The 22,886-nt window shown below is 42.1% G+C and overlaps 1 protein-coding gene across 9 annotated transcripts in view; it reads left to right on the forward strand.

The window, feature by feature from the left end:
• Nucleotides 1-22,886, forward strand: part of plce1 (phospholipase C, epsilon 1) — a 76,514-nt gene that overhangs the window by 25,840 nt on the left and 27,788 nt on the right. For 7 of the 9 annotated variants that reach the window (XR_009206315.1, XR_009206317.1, XR_009206316.1 and 4 more), the window contains 2 exons: nucleotides 10,809-11,019; nucleotides 21,751-22,067. Coding sequence is in view for 1 of the 9 variants with exons in the window: in XM_058405922.1 (XP_058261905.1) it covers nucleotides 10,809-11,019; nucleotides 21,751-22,067 (528 nt within the window). In the remaining 8 variants the exon portion in view is untranslated. Of the gene's footprint in view, nucleotides 1-9,423; nucleotides 9,557-10,808; nucleotides 11,020-14,003; nucleotides 14,151-21,750; nucleotides 22,068-22,886 lie in introns of those variants that run through there. The other 2 variants (XR_009206318.1, XR_009206319.1) reach the window with 2 other exon arrangements.

A 22,886-nucleotide genomic window follows, 5' to 3' on the forward strand; every position in this document is an offset into this window, starting at 1 on the left:
TCACATCCACCGTCACATCCACCATTGCATCACATCACCCACCATCACACCCAACATCCACCATCACATCCAACATCATCACTCCACCATCACATCCACCATCGCATCAACACCGCATCACATCCACCATCACCATTGCATCCAACATCATCACCATCCTGTTGGAGGCATGTAGCTCAAAACGAGTGGTTCTGGATGGTCGTCCGGGTGACGATGACGTGACTGGAATGCTTAACATTGCTGTTTTTCAGCAGAACATGTGCTGAATATTGGACTTAAGGGCAAATATTTCAATTCCTGGCAACAAGCACTGTAATTTTTTTAAGCTTCAAATACATGCTGGTTCTGTTCCAGCGTCATGCCAGTAAGAACTAAAAGTCATTGCTGGTAAATACTCTTGTGGAGCGCCAGAACTCAGCGTTTTGTTGTTAAAATACAGAGATTGAGCCGTTTAGTGATTCTACGACTCACTGAAATGATTGATAATAAGCCACAAGACCCATGTTTTCTGCATGTCTGTATGATGGAGTAAGATGTAACTAAAAGCTTGGGGGGGGGAATTTTGTTTAAAAATTGTTTTTATGACTTACTCTAGCAGTCACATCATCCAGCAACTTAAAATGATCTTAAAAAATTAAAAACCATGCTACAAAATGAATTTTAGCTAAACACTGCTGTGTAACGGTGGGTTACTGACTCTTCATTTTACTAGTCAGGAAGTAATTAAAGAAATCGTTAACTAGTTCTCTTTTTTTTAATAGTTAAATCAAAATCTAATGCAGGACACTGCTATATTTAGATACTAATGACTACAGCAAACTACAGCAAATAATGTTAATTAGTTTATACTGTAAAACCATAAAAGTAAAGAAATCTGTGCAATAAAGTACAGAATAATGCACCTGCTCATCAGTAGAGCTCACAGCGTAAAGTCGAGTAACCTGAACAGATCGCTGCTACGAAGGTCAAGCCAACTATTACAAAATGGTAGCTACCAAACAGGAGCTAGAGAAAAGTGAAGATGAAGCAGGACAATGTTTCACTCTTCAGTCTTCAAACTGGCACGGAAACGTGGTCCGTTGTGAGAAACTGGAAGTTTTCTGTGTGATCGAACAGTGTGGCTGTAATTTCCTGTAACCACAAGAAGAGAAGTTTTATTCCGAAATAAAATTATCTGGAGTGTAAATAGCCTTCCTATATGTGTTATTAAAATCTTTTTCATTTTTACTTGATTAGTAAATAGTAACAAAAAAACAACATTAATAGTCATGTTTTTGACTGATTAAAAAAAAATCAGTAAATACTCATTGTTTATTAAATAACTCCATGTTATGAATAAACATTAAATTAAAATAAGAGAACTTTTTGATGAAAGATTGTTAACGATTTGGTTTAATTATTTCTTCATTATTCTGTAATATGCTGTATTAATGGTTTGTTCATGTTAATGAATGCAATAAATTATGCAAATGAAGGGCAGCTTAATTGAAAGCAGGATCATTTCCCCCTTTTCTAACAAGATGAACTCTGCTCCAGATTTGTCTCGTACCTACCGTAACTCTACGCCGAGGCACGCCGGTGGCACTTCTGCCTCGTCCCCGGCCTCTTCAGCCGAGCGTGTTTCTGACAGCTGCTCACTGTTTGCATCACGTGACCCCGAGTGCTGGAAGGATCCACACGCTCACGCTACATTAGCCTGGGATTAGTGCGCTAAGTCACGTCTCGGGAGCGACGCCTTTTACCGTAAACCGGCGGATGAGATATAAGCAAGCGACAGGATCCCGGGTCCTGCTTTTAGATGTGCCGCTCTGCTCCATCGCTCCTGAGGAGGCGGAGATCTGAGCTGTAAGAAGGAACTTTTAATTAAAGTGTAAATTTCTGCAAATTGTTATGCAGACTTGGTGTTTGATGTGCGGTCAGTCTGATTTAATAAGGATGGAGCTTCTTCTGGTTTTCTGCAGTATATCAGATCACCAGCTTCCAGAACCCAGGCTTTTAGGAATTATGTGCATGCAGCAGAGAACAGGACCAGAACGTCATTAAATTGTATGTGAAAAGTTCGTACCCTTTGGAGCAAACATTACTCATCGTGTGTGTGTGTGTGTGTTTACCTCAATGGATCTCTACAGCGGACTCGCTGTCCTGGGTACTGTACTCAGCTGTCAGATGTCCGTCTCCTCTCTCTCTCTCTCTCTCTCTCTCTCCCACTCACACACACACACACACAGTCATTCTCTCTCGCTCGCTCTGTCTTTTTCATTCACACACACACACGCACACTGTGAGTCTGCATTATGACTCCCATTTTGTTCCTTTTGAAATATTTAATAAGACATAATTGACCTCACAGTTGTTATAATGGCTAAAAAGACGAGTAGCGCCTTTAAGTGTAGCTCTTCTTCTTGCTGAGGTTTGAAGGTCCATGATGAAGTAACGTCATAAACCATGTGCGCTGTGAAAGGTCAAATAACGTGATGTTTTTCTCTTATTGTCCACCTTGACTTGAAAGAACATTTCTTGGAATCGTTGTAGAGAAAATTGAAAGTCATTTTATTTTGGTTGAACTGGCTGTTAAACACACACACACCCTTCAGGACATTTATAGACTTACAGAATAACTTTATAGAAGTGCTTTTTTGCTCTCTTGTTTCACACAAAATATTTCCAGTTGAATTATGAAAATTATGTATTTATGAGAAGTTTGTATTTTCTTTTTTTTTTGTAAATGGTAATGCTGGCAAAAATTTACCTTAATGCCTTTGTTGGTAAAAACAATACAGATTTTCTAGGGATCAAAAGTAACCTTCACATTTGTTAAATGCCTTAATCTACCAGGCATGGAGAGGTGTGGGGACTGGAAGTCTGTTGCTGGAGTCAGGGGTCTGCTGTGCCATGGGTGCTGGGGGTCTGCCCTGGGGCGGGAGCTGGGAGTCTACTGTAATGTAGGTGCTGGGGGTCTGCTGTAATGTAGGTGCTGGGGGTCTGCTGTAATGTAGGTGCTGGGGGTCTGCTGTAATGTAGGTGCTGGGGGTCTGCCCTGGGGCGGGAGCTGGGGGTCTACTGTAATGTAGGTGCTGCGGGTCTACTGTAATGTAGGTGCTGGGGGTCTACTGTAATGTAGGTGCTGGGGGTCTGCCCTGGAGCGGGAGCTGGGGGTCTACTGTAATGTAGGTGCTGGGGGTCTACTGTAATGTAGGTGCTGGGGGTCTACTGTAATGTAGGTGCTGGGGGTCTGCCCTGGAGCGGGAGCTGGGGGTCTACTGTAATGTAGGTGCTGGGGGTCTGCCCTGGAGCGGGAGCTGGGGGTCTACTGTAATGTAGGTGCTGGGGGTCTGCCCTGGAGCGGGAGCTGGGGGTCTACTGTAATGTAGGTGCTGGGGGTCTGCCCTGGAGCGGGAGCTGGGGGTCTACTGTAATGTAGGTGCTGGGGGTCTGCCCTGGAGCGGGAGCTGGGAGTCTACTTAGAGCTGGGCGATATGGCCAAAAAATTGAATCTCCGATTTTTTTAAAAACAAAATTTGATTTTCGATTTTAAAACGATTATTTTTCTTTAAAAAAATTAATAAAACACTAGAGACTATAGAATAGATTTTTTTTTTTTATTTGAGCAAAAACAATATAACCAAACATATGAACTGCTAATTTGGACTAAAAGTGCGAAGTGCAAAATTACTTTCACTAAAGTTTTTTTTTTGTTATTTTAGAAAAACAATAATGAATACAACATAAAAACCTTTTTTGGGGATTTATAAAATGCAAACTTTCACCAGTCTTTACAAGTTCTAATTATCCTAGTAAAATAAAGTAATATAACAAAATATGAGGAATTTGTAAAGTGCAAACTGCAGACTTAACTTACATCACTTTTTATAAAATAAATAGTTGTCACCTGAAAAAAAATCCCTGAAGGAAAAACGATTTTGTAAATCAGTTCAACACGCAACCAACACGCTAAATACACCAACACGCTAAATACACCAACACGCTAAATACACCAACACGCTAAATAAAACCTACACGCACCCAACACGCTAAATACACCAACACGCTAAATACACCAACACGCTAAATACACCAACACGCTAAATACACCAACACGCTAAATACACCAACACGCTAAATAAAACCAACACGCAACCAACACGCTAAATACACCCAACACGCTAAATACACCCAACACGCTAAATACACCCAACACGCTAAATACACCCAACACGCTAAATACACCAACACGCAACCAACACTCTAAATACACCAACACGCAACCAACACGCTAAATACACCAACACTCTAAATACACCAACACGCAACCAACACGCTAAATACACCAACACTCTAAATACACCAACACGCAACCAACACGCTAAATACACCAACACGCTGCCAACACGATAAATACACCAACACGCAACCACCACGCTAAATACACCGACACGCAACCAACACTCTAAATACACCAACACGCAACCAACACGCTAAATACACCAACACTCTAAATACACCAACACGCAACCAACACGCTAAATACACCAACACTCTAAATACACCAACACGCAACCAACACGCTAAATACACCAACACGCTAAATACACCAACACGCTAAATACACCAACACGCTAAATACACCAACACGCAACCAACACGCTAAATACACCAACACGCAACCAACACGCTAAATACACCAACACGCAACCAACACGCTAAATACACCAACACGCAACCAACACGCTAAATACACCAACACGCAACCAACACGCTAAATACACCAACACGCAACCAACACGCTAAATACACCAACACGCAACCAACACGCTAAATACACCAACACGCAACCAACACGCTAAATACACCAACACGCAACCAACACGCTAAATACACCAACACGCAACCAACACGCTAAATACACCAACACGCAACCAACACGCTAAATACACCAACACGCTAAAGAAAACCAAACAGGTGCCAGACAGCATTTTACATCTGTGTATATGGGCACAATCAGGGGCGAGTCTAGGATTTTCATTTAAGGGCTCCGCCCCCAATGAGGGTATAATAGTAAAAAATATAAATAAATAAATAAAATAAAATAAAGGTTTGACTAACAGGGTAGGATGGGAAACTTATTGCAGCATTCCACTGTATTGCATAGATGTGTTTTATAACATTATAAATGTTAAATACGACCAAATACGAGTCTTCCTGATCTCACACACACACACACACACACACACACACACACGTGCGCGCACACATACGCACTTGTCCTCTGATCCTCGCTCTGCGACGCCGCGGTTTCTTCAGTCGGATTGAAGAATGCGCTGAAAGATGGGGAGGAGCCGAAGTCTGCCGCCGTTTTCGTCGCTAGGCCATTTTTAACATTTCTATTCAGCCACCCTAAGAATTCTGCGATTCTCCATAAACTGTACACAAATTCGTGATCGCTTCAGTCCCCTTTAAATTTCATATGAAAACGGCGGCAGACTTTCTGCTCTTCCCCGTCTTTCAACGCGTCCTTCAATCCGACTGAAGAAACCACGCCTCTCTTAGAAACAAGCTCTTTGCGTCTCAGAACTACGGAAGCTCGCTCTGACTAACCGAAGTGAAATCGGAAAATCAATTTTCTTTTTTTCAACATCGACATAAACCATAAATTCGAATTAATTGATAATAACGATTAATCGCCCAGCTCTAAGTCTACTGTAATGTTGATTCTGGGGGTCTGCCCAGGTGTGGCAGCCCAGGGTCTACCCTGTTGGAGGAGCCAAGAGTCTATCATAATACAGGCAGTGGGGTTCTGCCCTGGTGCATAAGCCAGTGGGTCTGCCCTGGTGAGGGAGCCAGGGGTCTGCTGTAATGCAGGCACTGGGGTTCTCCCCTGGTGTGGGAGCCCAGGGGCCTTTCCTGGTGCGGGAGCAAGGGATCTAGCATAATGCAAGCACTGTGGCTCTGGGTTTCTGCCCTGGTGCAGGCACTCGGGTTTTTGCCCTGGAGCGGGAGCCGGGGGTCTTCTGTAATGCAGGCACTGGGGGTATGTCCTGGTGCGAGACCGGGGGGTCTGCCCTGGGGCGGGAGCCAGGGGCCTACTGTAATTAAGGCACCGAGCTTCTGCCCTGGTGTGGGAGCCCCTGGTGCATGAGCCCAGGGGGTCTGCCTGATGTGGGAGCCCCTGGTGCAGGAGCCCAGGGGCCTGCCCTGGTGCTGAAACAAGGGATCTAGCGTAATGCAACCACTATGGCTCTGGGGTTCTGCCCTGGTGTGGAAGCCGGTGGTCTGCCCTACTGTGGGCTATTTGAGTTCTGCCCTAGTGTGGGAGCTGGGAGACTGTAATGTGGTCTCTAGTATTGTCCTGGTGCTGGAGTTGGGGGACTGTCCTTGAGCAGCAACCGGAGGTCTTCCCTTGTGCATGAGCCGAGGGTCTGCCCTGGTGCGTGAGCCAGGACTCTACTGTAATGCAGGCAGCAGAACTTTGGGGTTTGCCCTGGTGCAGGAGCTTATTAATTGCTCTGGTGTGGGCACAAGACACCTCTCCTTGTAATGTTTGGCCACCCTGTGATGCAGCAATTTCCAGGTCTTGCCTGTTTTGGCCCTGCTAACTATTTTGTTCAACATTTCTTCATGATTGAAAGCATTTTTCAGTCATCTACCCTGTGGTCTTCCGTGGGCTGTCGGGTTGTTTGACACAGTTAAACTCAGCAGTGTGATGGAGTTGTTTAATAATGTTAACATTAAACCAAACTGTTGATTTTGGCACAGCTAATGTTTTGCCTTTGTCTCTGATTGATACTATTCTGATTTCCCTCCTCACCATGACCTGTTTACTGGCAGTGACACTGATTTCGACTCATGTTTAAAAGACAAGAAACAAAGGACTTCAGATGGATTAGCCACATACAGAATCAACCAAATGAACAGAACATTTTTAAAAAGGGTGCTTTGTTAATAGCTTTTAAACAGTTTCTTTGGAAAATTTTCATGTGCACCACAACATCACAAACTTCATTATATATACGGTTATCAAAAATATAAAAAAGATCTAGACATTAATACTCGTGAGTAAAATGAGGCACATTCTGCATTTGAATCGTAGAGTAATTGAGCCTGTAAATTTTCCACGCTGCTCCTGAAAGATTAAAAGAATATATTAACATTATTCATAAAACTGATATTAAGCATTAAATATTATTTTTTTTTTGGTCAGTTAGATGGTATAGTCTGTCTCCTAGAAATATCCATAGCCAGAATGTCATGCTCTACCCAGTAACCAAGGAGCTTTTTTAAACGCCCGTTAGCTGTAGAACTGCAACGTCGACCCTGTTGACACCAGGGCATTTATTTCGGTGAATGAAATGATTGATGATGGAGAGTGCGCGGTGCTAAAAGGACCTTCTGCTGCTTCATTTACTTGATAAGAAACCTTCGTTATAGCCGATTCGGAGTAGGCAGCGCCTGAGCATCGGCTGTATTGGTGAATGCTCAGAAAGTTTATAATATAATGGGGAAAAAAATATCTAAGAGAAGTTAGCAGCTTGTTCTTAAATGTAATCAGAGAGTATAGTAGACCTGTGGGCCTGTGTTTGACTAATCCTACAGAATTGTATTGGTAAATGTATTTCATTTCAGTCATTTAGAATGTTGTTATGGAAAAAAATAGTGACACGGGTGGGATAAACCTCATCGGAGTCGGATACTTCCACTGTGTCTGGCTCCAGCTCTTTTCTTATTGCCATGTCTAATGGCACACTCTTTATCTGATCAGACCATGTTTGATTGCCTGCTTTTTCTAATCCAGAGCCGAGCTGCCATCTTCGAATTGATGTAACCTTTTATAAGCATTGTGAGTTAAGTACGCTGTACCTGTTCTGTGTTCCTGCCTGCATGATCCTCCCCAGCGCTTGGCCTCAGCATTTGTACACGGTGTTTAGTGATGTTAGTGTCTGTTTATTAGTCTGGCTCTGCTCTGTCTCTACAGGATTTTGGCCGAAGCTCATTTGGCACAGAGGGCCGGCGATCAGCGAACGAGTGGAGTTGTAGGCAGTCATATGAGGACCTGAGCAGCAGACTTTCATCTTATAAGCGAGCAGCGGGCAGGGTTAGGACAAAAGCCGAGGGCAAACGGGCGCAAGGGGTGATTAGGGTCTCTGGGGACCATTTTAAAATCTGACAAGGAGATGTCAAGCTTTTATCGCGAACTGAACAGGAAACCCATCCCATTAAAACAAGTCCTAATGAAAGGAAGGAACGGATGCAGTGCAGAGCTGAACATGCTGAAGAGACACTTCTGGGTTATTAGATTTCAAGGGAACGTTTAGACCGAAGACTCGAGATCTGTAAGATCAAGCATCAAGAAAGTGATCTGACGCTTTTCCACCACAAAAACGGTGCTGTGAAGGCAACAGATCTAGGCCTTCAACATTAATAATCGGGTCAAAATTCTGAGCAGGGCCAGTACTTTTGGTTTTAATGTACGCTGAAGACCAGGCTTTGAGATCAAAAGATGAAGAAGAGATAATAGATCAGAAGTTCAGCTTTCATTTCTTGAGATTTATATCTAGCTTTTGAAATACTCGAGGTCACAGATTTAACCCAAGCTCTTAACCTGTATCTGTATAAATGCATAAATGAGCATGTGTGTGTGTAAAACATTTCATAGTCATCTTTTCCAAACAACAAACACTACAGGAAGTACACCCTTCCTCGTCCTTTCAGATAGTAATTAACAGAGGTTACTAATGAAATGCGCAAGATTAGTTAATCCTCAAGAAGTGTGACTTCCTCTATAAAAGCTGAAGTTCCACCAGTTCTGTGTTCTTGAGCACTCGAGTGAATGTCTAGTACATGTCACGACTTCAGAGAAGCGACTGTTGCTGCTCATCAGCCTGGGACGGGTTACAAGGCCATCTCCAAGCGATTTAAATTTCATTGGTCTGATTGATTCTTCCCAGCTAATTCATCCATTTAATGCTCAGAGATATAATCCCCAAGAGCTACATTATGTGACCTACAGACGTCTGTAAGCACATTAAATGTTTATGACCACACATATGATCAGAAAACTGTAGACTGTAGGCCACTTAAATATGGCAGCAGTAATGTAGGTTTGCCAAATTGCATCTGACATCAACATCATCCTTTGGACCAATGAGACCAAGGTGGAGATGTTTGGTCATGGAAAATAACACCATACCATGTTCTGTCAGGTTTTCACCACACCAGCTGTCATGGAGGTACAGAAACTGGGAAACAATTATTAGGACAAAAATGAACTCTTGAGATAAATCTGAAGCCACTTGACCCTGCCGCAGGACACTGATCTGAAGCACAGCACCAAACCAAATTGTGATTGTTCCAACAGAGTCGTTTTCTTTTCTTTTCTACTTCTGTCAACATCCAGACCCTCAACCCTATTGAGATGCTGTGATGCTGTGGGATTGTGCATAAACCAGTGCCCTGAAACATCAATGAACTGAAGCAGTGTTGTAAAGAAGAGAGGAGCAACACTTCTCCAAAACAGAACAAGACAAAACCAATGAAATCCAACAGAAATCATTTACTCCAGGTTATTGTTAAACCTCCTTCACCTAAGGTTTATTTATAGAAGTTGGTGAGGACCATATCATTGTTAAGTAGACCTCAGTAAATTAAAATATAGCCCCAAAGTGGGGTTTACTTTATTATAATTTTTTTAATAACAATAACATATACCAATTTTCCAAACATCATCTTTCTGACTTCAGTTACAACCTCAGGTTCTGTCTCGGGCACCATTTTTGAAATGAGGAAAATTGAGCACCACACAATTGACTTGCTAAGTACTATTGAGCATCTTTCATCCCAGGTTGCTGTGGCAATAAGCTGGTTAATTCCAGCCTCCCTTGCATGACACACAGACAAAAACCATGCCTTGTCTGAAAGACATGACCAGGCTTTCAACTGTACTTAGACCTGAAAACTCTTGATGGTTTTAGATGGTTTGCATCATCATATTGCCATTATCTCTGAAGAGCTTTGTTTGTGCCCTTGATGTGCGGCTTCACGCTGATTAAAGGTGTTCATAGGACGAGATTGCATCCTGTTTTACAAGGAGAAATCTTTAAAAAAAAAAAAAAAAAAAAAAAAAAAAAAAAAGGATCATGCACGATGAACACATGGAGCACTCGGCCTTGACGTGTTTGTTACTTTCATATGCTTGCGTTATATTTGGGATTTGGTCCACGCTTCATTATATCTTCTATTGCCCTTGTAGGTGTTTGCATTGTTTACTTGTGGCTCACACTGTAGCCATATTGACTGTAACATAGCTATGATTTGATGGGTTTGTATGCAGAAGACAACTGATTTTACTGTTTTAGCTAGTTACATTTACGTGCGACTTTTAGATGCCTGTGAGAATAAAAATAGCGGTTTATCCAAAGTTGTGCTAAGCAGGAGACAGGGAATATATGTTTTGTTTGACATTTTGTAATGGTGAGACAGTTCTTGTTGCTATTTCTAAACTTTTATTGAACTCACAGCTAGACAACTCTTTTATGAAATCTTGAGATATCTTAAAAGATCAATTATGAGAGATCATTATTTTGGAGATACCAAACCAACACCAGTGAAATGTCCTGGTCATCATTACAAACTAGCCGGATCTATATGCACCTTCAAATATAGAGGTGCATATAATTATAAATTATTATTATAATAATTTATAATAATTTATTAATTTTATAATTAATTTATAATAATTATTGCCATGACCTGAAGGTTTATACTGGGTTTATTATTTTTAATCTTAATTCTTCCTTCTCTGCTCCTTCATCCAGCTCCAGTATGCCTTTACTGCTCTGAACGCTGAGGTTCACCTCCTGCACCCCTCCAGGAAGTTGCTGGCTCACTCGGTAGCATGGCTGCCGGCCTGCGTTCAGCACACTGAATACCGCACCTGCTCCTGTAGGATTAGCTTAGCAGCCCACCTGAGCGGAGCCCTGCTGGAGGCCACGGCTGCCATCGCCACCAACACACCAATGTTCAAAGGTATGAACAGCTCAAACCTACGTCCTTGTTGCATCTATGAATGTTGCTAGTTTGAATCCCATGGTCAAGGGTCCAAGAGCGCAAAATTGGTCATGGTCTCAGGATACACCAAGTCTACATCAATCAAAGCCACAACACAACTAAAGTTGGCTAATATTGTACGAGTTTTGGGTTGATAATGAGTTTTGGTTTAGATAACGTCATGTGTCCTAACGTGTTGTGCTCAACGACAGTCAATTTAGCAATCGGTCCCTTTTGCGACAGGAAGGCGATAAATAATAAGTTGTCCTCATCATCACAAGCTCACTTTGAAAAATGTTTAATTCTACCTTATTTTTCTTTCTTTGCAAGAGCTCAAACTGATTGACCTTGTAGTAACTTTCTTTAATTGTCGGGCTCTTCATCGTCATCATGTTAAAACATGATACTTAAAACATGTTCCATATTAAGATATTAACTGGGATTGTCTCATATAGTCATGATGAAATGATGACGAAATAAAAAAAACGAACAAGTATTTTGCCTAGTATTGACTGAAAATGCTGTAATTTTGTCTGAAACAGATCTTGCACTGACTAGATCACGCTGTATTTTGGGGAATCGGGTGGGTGGGGGAGGGTCTATGCTTTAGCTTGTTGGTGTACAATGACTTATTCCACACGTTCTTGGCGCTCGAAAGATTTGCACCTCAAAAGAAAAGGAGTTTGTTTCTAGAACAAGTTTCCTGCATGACCTAACCTTCAGGTGCCATGTGCCCCAGCAGGCTGATCTCTGAGCTCTGCGCTCTGTAAATCGATCCTTCTGGCAGCTTAACGGCCGGCCGTCTGGCGTACAGCCAAGTGACGTGGCGTCTCCGGTTCTGAGCTGACCGGCTGAGTCACTCGTCGCAGCATTCTTTCACTTTCAAGCTAGCTGCGGGAAACGCTTTCCCTCCGGAGGATCTGTAACTGATGTCGGCTGCATTCGTGACCATGGGCTGTGGTGCCATTTGCATGTCTGAGAAAACATGCCTCGTTTTGGCTTTTCTCTGTCCTTATCTGTTAGATTTATTAAGTGAGATACTATGCTCTTACAGCCCTCGCCGTCATCTTAAACTGTTTTAAAAGCCTTAGAATGAGGATGAAAACATTGTGTAAGTCTTTATTAGCTTACAGGAGGACTGGAGTCTGTTCTTTTCTTTTCGTGTTTTTTTTGGTCTGTAATGCATTTTGTGATCGCTAAAAGATGTATCCACTGCATTCATACCGCTATACGTCAATATACACCTAGTTTAACTAATGCCTTTAGGAGGACAAAAAATATAGAGTTTTTTATATATATATATATATATATATATATATATATATATATATATATATATATATATATATATATTGATAGATAGATGGACGGACGGATGGAGAGATGGAAGGATAGACGGATGGATGGATGGAAAGACAGAGATGGAGAGGTGGATGGATGGATAGATGGATGGATGGGTGCAGATATCTACATCTGCATCTATTTAGTGCTCCACATGAACATGACCTAAATCTGGAAAACACTGTAAGGGGAAAAAATGGCAGCATGTGTGTGTTACTGCATCACTATAATATATTTCATACCTGGTCTCAATTAAAGACATATGCTGGATTATATCGTCCTCACTCCAAAGTCCCCCCCCCATTATCATCACCTGCACTAATCACTAAAGTTGAAGACCGTCACATGCTTCCTTTGAGACACATGAAGTTAGCCAGGTAGGTTTTTATTTTAAATTGCTGCTCATGCTGCACAGGTCAGCAATAACACACTGTGCGGTCTGCCCTCTTCCGCATACCTGAGCTTAAAGATGCACAGGATAGGCTGGGATTATTTTGATTGACAGGATCGAGAAAGAACAAGAGATAGAAAAAGAAAGCGCGATAGAGAGTGGTAATAATTTCTCACCCAGAGATCATAGCCACTCCTGTTCCTTTGACCGTCGTGATGTCCTCAATCTTGCTCTATGAGGTTATTATTTTTGTCTCCTCATGATTTTCCCAAAAACACAAACAAAATAGTTTAAACTAATTTAAACCATGCTGACTTGCCAAGGATTTGTTTGGTCTATTGCATCCAGCATGATTCCAAACCCTGGAATTTTCATTAATCTGCTCTTTACAGGACACTGTATTCCTTCTCCATAACTCGTATTTCACTTGGACACTTCCTTTCCATTGTCCACATTGTTTTGTTGTGGCTCCCGATGTGTGCACGACCTGACCTGCCAATATATCACGACAAGTAGAGGTGGACAGGAATAGCGAAGGTCAGGTCAAGTCGCAGGAATTTGCCTTTCTATTACTATGTTCTGAATGTGAGGCCTCTTCTTCACGCCAGAATGGTGTGCCAGATATGAAAAGAAAACATTTTATTTGTGTGTGTGTATATGTATATAACTTATCATTAATCTCGTTGAGATTTTTCTCACCACTGTCTCCTTTAGCATGCTCATTAGTGTAATATTAAGCTGCTATATATAGATAGATAGCTATATAAATGTACTGTGCATATAATGTTATGTATTTTTTTAATGCATTTTTTCTCGCTTTCTTACAATTTTTTTTATCTCAGTATATAAAACGATTATTCTGAGTACCGGTACTTGAATATGGTTTGCTCGAGCCTCTGGAACTGGTCTGTTTAATGTCCATCAAAACTCAGAGCCTTATAAACACATGTATCAGGGTCCACCTGTTGTTTGGATGTCATTCCTGTCCATATACAGATCGCAGTGTGTCCATCAGCCCTCGCTCTGGCGTGCATTCGGATCCGGGTTTCTTCCTCCCTTCTTTGCTCTCTCTCTCTCTCTCTCTCTCTCGCTGTTCCTTTAATCTGGAAGACGAGCAAAGCAAAAGTGCATGCGAATGTGTGTGTGTGTGTGAAAGATAAAGCCTAACAGGGAGGGGGATGGAGTGGTCAAGCTTGTGTGTGTGTGTGTGTAAGAGCTGTGCAGCACGTCAGTTCGCTGCTACTGAGGCGTTGAGCAGCTGTAGTTTAAATGTGGTTAAGTGACTCTCGCCGGTGCTGCGTCAAGAAAGGAGTCGGAGCCACGGCAGCCGTCACCATGAAGCACTCGCACTCGCACACCATGGACTACAGGCTGATGAGTAAGAACACTTTGACTTTAACCTACTAGAAATAAAGTGGCTTGGTTGTGATTTTTTTTTCTTTTTTCCCCCACCTGCTCTCAGTGTTCAGTTCAGACTCAGGTTTATGTTGCGTTACATTAGAAGGTTAGGAGTGTGTATTGCATAATGGAGATGTGTATCATGTGACGCTGTGAGGATTTATTGCCTCATATAGTACATAGTATTCTTTATCATTGATATGTGGTACATATTTGTGTGTGTGTGTGTGTATGTATATATATATATATATATATATATATATATATATATATATATATATATATATATATATATATATATATAATTTATATATATATATATATATATAATTTATATATATATATATATATATATATATATATATATATATATATATATATATATATATATATATATACACACTACCGCTCAAAAGTTTGGGATCCCTTGCATATTCCAGCTTGATTTTAAGCTCCGGAGGAACACTCCATCAAGCCTTGTGGGAGATGCGGCTGGAAGCATGGGGTGAAATCTCATCCGATTATCATGAAAAATTGACATCTAGAATGCCCAGGCTGTAATTGCTGCAAAAGGTGTTTATTTTGATGAAGGCAAAGTTTGAAGAAAACATTCATAATTTCCATCAAAATCATTATTTCTAACTCTGTCATGTCAGCATGTCCTGTTCTTTTGCTATATTTTCTATTCAGACTAATTTCATGTGTGTTCCCTTGGAAAACAATACAGTTTTTGAGTGATCCCAAACTTTTGAGCGGTAGTGTATATATGTAGGAGATTGGACCTTTTAATGACCTTTAGTTCATATTGTGCTGATCTTTACTGCACACTTTGTGTTAAATTTTTCCGACAAGCACGTGGTCCTCTGATGACGCAACGATGAAGCAAGAACAACGATTGTTTACAGCACTCAGGATCGGCGCTAGTGTGATCGCTCAATACGCATCAGGGAACGAGAGTCGTTCATTAGAATAATTAGATTAGATCCGGACATCCTGAAGTGAACAAACTGCATTCACACCTGCCAGATCACGAGGCAAATCAGACCCACGGAGGTGCTCCTTTTGAGGAGCTTGTTTTGTTTGTAGACAAATCCTGAAAACCTGCACTGGTGTAAATAAAGGCAACGTTTTCAGAAAAACAAAGCTGCCAGCCGTGGAAGCTAAACGCTGTTGAGGTGAATATGTTCATGTTGTTAAAGCTTGAAACAACCTTACATGAAAACCTGCACTTATCAAGTGGGAAGTTAACGATCTGGTGAATAATTACAGCTGGATTTATTAACTTGGACCATGAAGGATCGATCAAAACGTAATCAAACAACCGGTTATTATATCTCCAGAAATACACTAAGCATTTTATTTCTCAACGTAGCTTGAGGGAAATTATTTGTAGAGAGAAAATCCAGTAGCACTCTCAAAGCTTCCCCTTAACAGAATACGGCTTAAATATTTATGAAAAACAAATCAGCTGCATATACATCATACGGGACTCCTGGTATTGATTGTTAGTCCTTGTGTCGCGGTGCACAATTTGTCTCCGTAGAAAGAGACCACCACGTGACCTCCACCTTGATTTATTTTTTCATTCTCAGTGACCCTGACATGGCAGAACGCTGGAAGAGCAGCAGTGCCTGTGTGTTTACAAGAAAAAAAAAACACTTCCTGATTGAATAACAATCCATCAAGCGATGATCCAAGGTGCTTAACTGTGCTGCTGTGAATACAGTGTGTGTGTATCGCTGCTACCATCCCTGTGGTGATGAGATGCTCCAGAACAAAATAATATCTGGTCTAACAGAGAATCGGACAATCGATTGATTCAGTAGACTGATTGCATGATTATTGGCACCCTTGTTACAAGGATGAGGTAATTAATGAAACCAAGAAGGAAAATGGTTAAAGATTTGGAGATGATGTCAGGACTTTCTCCAAATCTACACCTCCATGGCCACACATCCTTTTCTCTCGTCCAATCACAAATGTGCGTTCACTAAACACAACTAGAACTTGACTCCATGTTCAGGTGAAAGAGATAATGGATCAGTTTGACACCCAGGGTAGGTTTGGTGTAACAGGAAGGAGGGCCATGTAGCAAAAAACCTCATCAACTCTGTTCAGTGTGTTTGAGGATCTGTGAGGTTGACTCCAAGGTTCCTTGTTCACAAAGCTCACAAAGTTCTCCATGTTCATGATCACAAAGCATCATGAGTGCCATGAAGTACCAGGAGACTTCCTGTAGGACAACGAGCTAAAATGTACATCTAGAGCACACAGAAATGGTTTATTGACCACAGAAACATCCTTCAGACCTTTATTGAAGCTACTGTGAAAACCTGTATGCTGAGCTGGAGGATGTGGAGGATGTATTGAGGCATGTCTCAGATTCATTCTAATCAAGAACACTCTTGACAAAGCGCATAACATTGTTATTTAAAAAAAATATATATTTACCAATAATTCTGACTGGAGCTGACTGTCCAGATCATGAGATGACCTACCACTGTTGTTTATTTAAAGGTGATGTAATTTGTATTTATATATTAATATGCCATAGGAGATAAAGAGGAAGTGCTGTGTCACAGCCCACCGCCTTTACAGCGGTTGTGAACGTGTGAAACGTTGACTAATTTGAGGATAAGAATGGGAAGCACTCTCCACCGAACACACAGATCCTCTTACAGCATGCTGCAGGCGCGGCTCGTAACACACCGCGCTCGACTGCTGCTTATTCATTTCCAATCCGGCATCAGCGTTTCCTAGGATACCTGAACGTCAGGACAAGACCCTCGCGACCCCTTGTGTTATTTCGAACGTATTTTTCTTTCCATGGCTGCGTGTTAAATGGATGCTGGTGCAGTGTGTAGTCACATGGAGGCTTTATTAAAGAAGGACACGCTGAGCTCTGAGGAAAAGTGGACTTCAGGAAATCAGTGTTGCTTGTACTTCTCTTTTTTTTTTTTTTATCCGTGTAATGTACTTGTTTAATGGCGTCGGCTAATCATGGTGCGTGGCTTGCTATTACACGCGTGTCTTTGATTGAGGACATGAAACATGTTGCACTGGTTAGTCTGGTGCGATTCCAGTCCTGCGTCCTCAGACTAGCTGTTAAAATCCTTAAAATCAGAGGATTATTTATGTAATCAGATTAAACAGTCTTTTTTTTTTCCATTACTACTATGGGAAATAATGACATATACAGGTCCAGGGGGCGTCAACTGGCCAAAATATTAGGGATGTAACTTGAATGCATTTATCAGATAGAAGAGAAACGAGTAGGCACAATAGTAGGATTGTTTTCTTTTTAGGAAGTTTTAGGTTTTTGTGGTGAGTAAACAGATTAAGGCAACTTTTTACTATAACGTAAAAAGAAAAAGGAAATAAAACGGCCACATATAGATATGAATATTTGGATGTGTAAACAGATATAGAGTGTGTGTGTGTGTGTGTTGTTGTTCATGTATGTGCACACACCAGGACTGATGCCTCACAGGAAATCCTCTCAGGCAGCTCTGATTATTCCAAAATCACTATCATCCGGCCAGGAGCCCTCTCCTATGCCCCTAAACAGCACATGAATAATGATGGTGAACGCTGCTTTATGTAGAATAATGAAGCCACATTCAGCTCCAGACCATTTGGCTCACATCAAAAGGTGGCATGTGGAGATGGAGTGGAGCGCAGGGAAGGGCAGCTGCACGTGATGGCTAACGAGACCTTGCTGATGTTGTTAAAGCGGTGCTTCAGCTGGCCATTACGCAACCGTGTTTGAGGATGCTCATGTTTCTCGGATGCATTTTGTGACACGTGTGATGTGTTGTAGAGAGGCGAGGTTTAATGGCTGACTGATTCGTTACGTCTGATTTCGTGTGCTTTGGTGATTATTGTTTATTTCCTGGAGATGTTTTGGAATAAAATGTTAAGAGTCTGATTTATAATATCCAGTAACCCAGTATTGCACTATTAAACTATTATAGTATCAGACTATTGCACCACCACTGTAAACCAGTATCACACTGTCACAGTAACATAGTATCACATTATCACAGTATCTCCTTGACCCAGTATCACACTATCACCATAACCCAGTGTCACCCAGTGTCACATTAACCCGGTATCATATTGACTCAGTACCACACTATCACACTGTCATAGTAACCCAGTATCACAGTAACCTAGTGTCACATTATTACAGTGACAGATTAACCCAGTATCACACCATCACAGCAACCCAGAATCACACCATCCCAGCAACCCAGTATCACACCATCACAGTATCCCAGAATCACACCATCACAGTATCCCAGAATCACACCATCACAGTATCCCAGAATCACACCATCCCAGCAACCCAGTATCACACCATCACAGTATCCCAGAATCACACCATCCCAGCAACCCAGTATCACACCATCACAGTATCCCAGAATCACACCATCCCAGCAACCCAGAATCACACCATCACAGCAACCCAGAATCACACCATCACAGTATCCCAGAATCACACCATCACAGTATCCCAGAATCACACCATCCCAGCAACCCAGTATCACACCATCACAGCAACCCAGTATCACACCATCACAGCAACCCAGTATCACACCATCACAGCAACCCAGAATCACACCATCCCAGCAACCCAGTATCACACCATCACAGTATCCCAGAATCACACCATCCCAGCAACCCAGTATCACACCATCACAGCAACCCAGTATCACACCATCACAGTAACCCAGTATCACACCATCACAGTATCCCAGAATCACACCATCCCAGCAACCCAGTATCACACCATCACAGCAACCCAGTATCACACCATCACAGTAACCCAGTATCACACCATCACACCATCCCAGTATCACAGCAACCCAGTATCACACCATCACATTAAGCCAGTATCACTATCACATTATCCCAGTATCACACCATCACAGCAACCCAGTATCACACCATCACAGCAACCCAGTATCACACCATCCCAGTATCACAGCAACCCAATATCACACCATCACATTAAGCCAGTATCACTATCACATTATCCCAGTATCATACCATCACAGCAACCCAGTATCACACCATCACATTAACCCAGTATCACACCATCCCAGCAACCCAGTATCACACCATCACAGCAACCCAGTATCACACCATCACATTAAGCCAGTATCACACCATCACAGCAACCCAGTATCACACCATCACAGCAACCCAGTATCACACCATCACAGCAACCCAGTATCACACCATCACATTAACCCAGTATCACACCATCACACCATCCCAGTATCACACCATCCCAGTATCACACCATCCCAATATCCCAGTATCACACCATCACAGCAACCCAGTATCACACCATCCCAGTATCACACCATCCCAATATCCCAGTATCACACCATCACAGCAACCCAGTATCACACCATCCCAGTATCACACCATCACAGCAACCCAGTATCACACCATCACATTAAGCCAGTATCGCACCATCACATTAAGCCAGTATCGCACCATCACATTAACCCAATATCACACCATCCCAGCAACCCAGTATCACACCATCCCAGCATCCCAGTATCACACCATCCCAATATCCCAGTATCACACCATCCCAGTATCACACCATCCCAGCAACCCAGTATCACACCATCACAGCAACCCAGTATCACACCATCACAGCAACCCAGTATCACACCATCACATTAACCCAGTATCACACCATCACAGCAACCCAGTATCACACCATCACATTAACCCAGTATCACACCATCACATTAACCCAGTATCACAGTATCCCAGTATCACACCATCACATTAACCCAGTATCACACCATCACATTAACCCAGTATCACACCATCACAGCAACCCAGTATCACACCATCACAGCAACCCAGTATCACACCATCACATTAACCCAGTATCACACCATCACAGCAACCCAGTATCACACCATCACATTAACCCAGTATCACAGTATCCCAGTATCACACCATCACATTAACCCAGTATCACACCATCACATTAACCCAGTATCACACCATCACATTAACCCAGTATCACACCATCCCAATATCCCAGTATCAGACGGCTCTATAGGATAACTTGACATTAAGCTCCGCCTACCTGTTTCACTGCTTCTCCAGTTCAGCCTGTTCAGCTGTACGTCTGCTACAGGACACACAAATCACACTGACTGTGGCTCTGTGTACTACAGGAAGAACCTGCAGTATGGACCGTGACAGCTGATCCTGACCAGGCGTCTCATGCTGGGTGTTTATTTTATTTTATTTTTTTTCTTCGCTGCTCCGTTTCGTCGCCCCTGGCTGACCATACCAACAAAACAACTCGCGGATCCTAATCTCGAACACAGGAAGGAGCGAAGATATGTAAATATGTTCCTGCCTTAATGAGCGATGATTATGTGCAGAGACGTTATGAAAGCTTCATCAATGTCGGTGTTTTGTTGGAGCACACGAGGGCCGTGTCCAGTCGCTCTTTATTTTTATTCCCATCCATCACTTCCATGTCTGCCAAGTCACCTAATGCCTTTTCCTTTCAATCACAGAGTCCGAGTCTGTTGGATCTGTTGATTCTGTCTCGGTGTGGACGTCTGTGTAGAGCTCAGGTTATTCTAAAATGTCCAGTTGTAGTAAATCATAGTGACCGGTGTTTATAATCACAATCTGCACAAGACCTTCATCAGTTACTCTAAAGGAGGGAAAGTTCTAGAGCTCTCATGTACAGTGCTGCAGGACCCAGAGGAGAGAAGGAGCGATTAAAACAACTCTATTATTTAACTACTGACCCATTTACTGGACTTAATATTAATGGACAGTCAATATGTTCTCTCGCTTTCTTTCTCTCTCTCTCTCCCTCTCTCTCTTTCTCTCTCTCTCTCTCATTATTTTTCTCTCTCCCTCTCTCTCAATTTCTTACTCTCGTTCACTCTCTTTATTTTTCCCTTTCTCTCTGTCTCTCTTTCTATCTCATTATCTTTCTCTATACTTTCTCTCTATTCCCTCTCTCTCTTGCTCTTGCTCTCTTTCTTTCTCTTGCTTGCTCACTCTATCTTTCCCTTTCTCTCTGATCTTTCTCTGTTTTCTCTCTATATATTCTTTCTCTCTCTCTCTCTCTCTCTCTCTCTCTCTCTCTCTCTCTCTCTCTCTCTCTCGCTCACTCGGCCTATTTTTTCCTTTCTCTGTTCTTTCTCTCTCTCCCTCCCCCTTACTCGCTGCTCTCTCTCTCTCTATGTACATTCTCTCTGAATGTACTTTCTCTCTCAATGTACTCTCTCTCTCTGACCTTTCTGTACTCTATCTCTCTGTACATTCTATCTCCCTCCCTCCATCCCTTTTTCTCTCTCTCTCTCTCTCTCTCTCTCTTCTGTACTCTATCTTTCTGGAATTTTCTGTAGTGTCTCTCTTTCTCTCCCTCTGTTTTTTCTGTTTCTCTGTTTCTCTCTTTCTCTGTTTCTCTCTTTCTCTTATATACTTGTTAACTTACTTCCTCTGTGCACTGTCTCTCTCTCTCTCTCTGTGTTATGCATCCTCTCATATTCTGATTTTCTCTCTCCTCATCTCAGAGCGTCAGCTGTGTGGCTCCATGGCCAGCTCCGGCTCACTCTCGTCCGGCGTGACGGGGATCAGTAAGGAGCTGGTTGACCTGCGGCAGCTGATCCAGTTCCCGGAGGAGATCGCCAGCATCCTGACGGAACAGGAACAGCAACTGTACCGCCGCGTGCTCCCGCTTGACTACCTGTGCTTCCTGACACGTGACCTGGCCAGCCCCGAGTGCCACAAGAGCCACCCACACCTCAAAGCCTCGCTCTCGGCACCAGTCATGCCTACCCAGAATTCCCAGCACAACGTAGTAGAGGACCTGGTTACACGCTTCAATGAGGTCAGACCTCTGCTTTACCTAATGTCATATTATCGGATCTGTGATGTAGGATTAGCTTTATCACACATGCTAGCATAATTGGACGAGACATGGGTCACTCAGGATCTACAGGAAGTCCAGCACAGTTCTGCTCTTATAGCGCACCTTACATCCTTTCATCTAGAATAGTTTGCTCTTCCAAACATACCTGGTGTATTTTTAGAGATAATCTTTACTCCATGATACGCTATCAGTATATCCAAAATCACACCATATGAACGTCCTTCCTCACAGTAGAGCTGAATGAACTCCATTTTCTTATCAATATAAATATATATGTTTGTTATTTTCTTTAAAAAATTTAAAGTTGCACTGTTGAAAATAATGGTTTAAAGTGAAGGCGGAACTCCACACATGTACAAGAAATGAAGTTAAATACACAATTTCCTACTTCCTGTAGATCCTGAGTGACCGATGTCTCGTCCAATCAGAGGTCAGAATTCCATTCGCAAACTTTATCAAACTTTTTCTGTCTACTTTGGGTTTTGGGGATTTGTTTTGTTTTCAGTTTTGTTTTGTTTTCGATTTTTTTGTTTACTGATTTGTTCATTTGTTTTTAGATTCGTTTTGTTTTTGGATTTGTTTGGTTTCTGGATTTGTTTGGTTTTCAGTCTTGTTTTGTTTACGGTTTCGTTTTGTTTATGGTTTAATTTTGTTTTTGATTTTGTTTTGTTTACAGATTTGTTTTCTTTACTGATTTTTTTAAAAAAATTTTATGGATTTGTTTTGTTTTGCACTCCTCGGCTATTATGATCAACGAGAAAGTTCTTCCAGTGTCTG

The sequence above is a fragment of the Hemibagrus wyckioides genome, linkage group LG13 (assembly GCF_019097595.1).
Source record: "Hemibagrus wyckioides isolate EC202008001 linkage group LG13, SWU_Hwy_1.0, whole genome shotgun sequence".
Taxonomy (NCBI): domain Eukaryota; kingdom Metazoa; phylum Chordata; class Actinopteri; order Siluriformes; family Bagridae; genus Hemibagrus; species Hemibagrus wyckioides.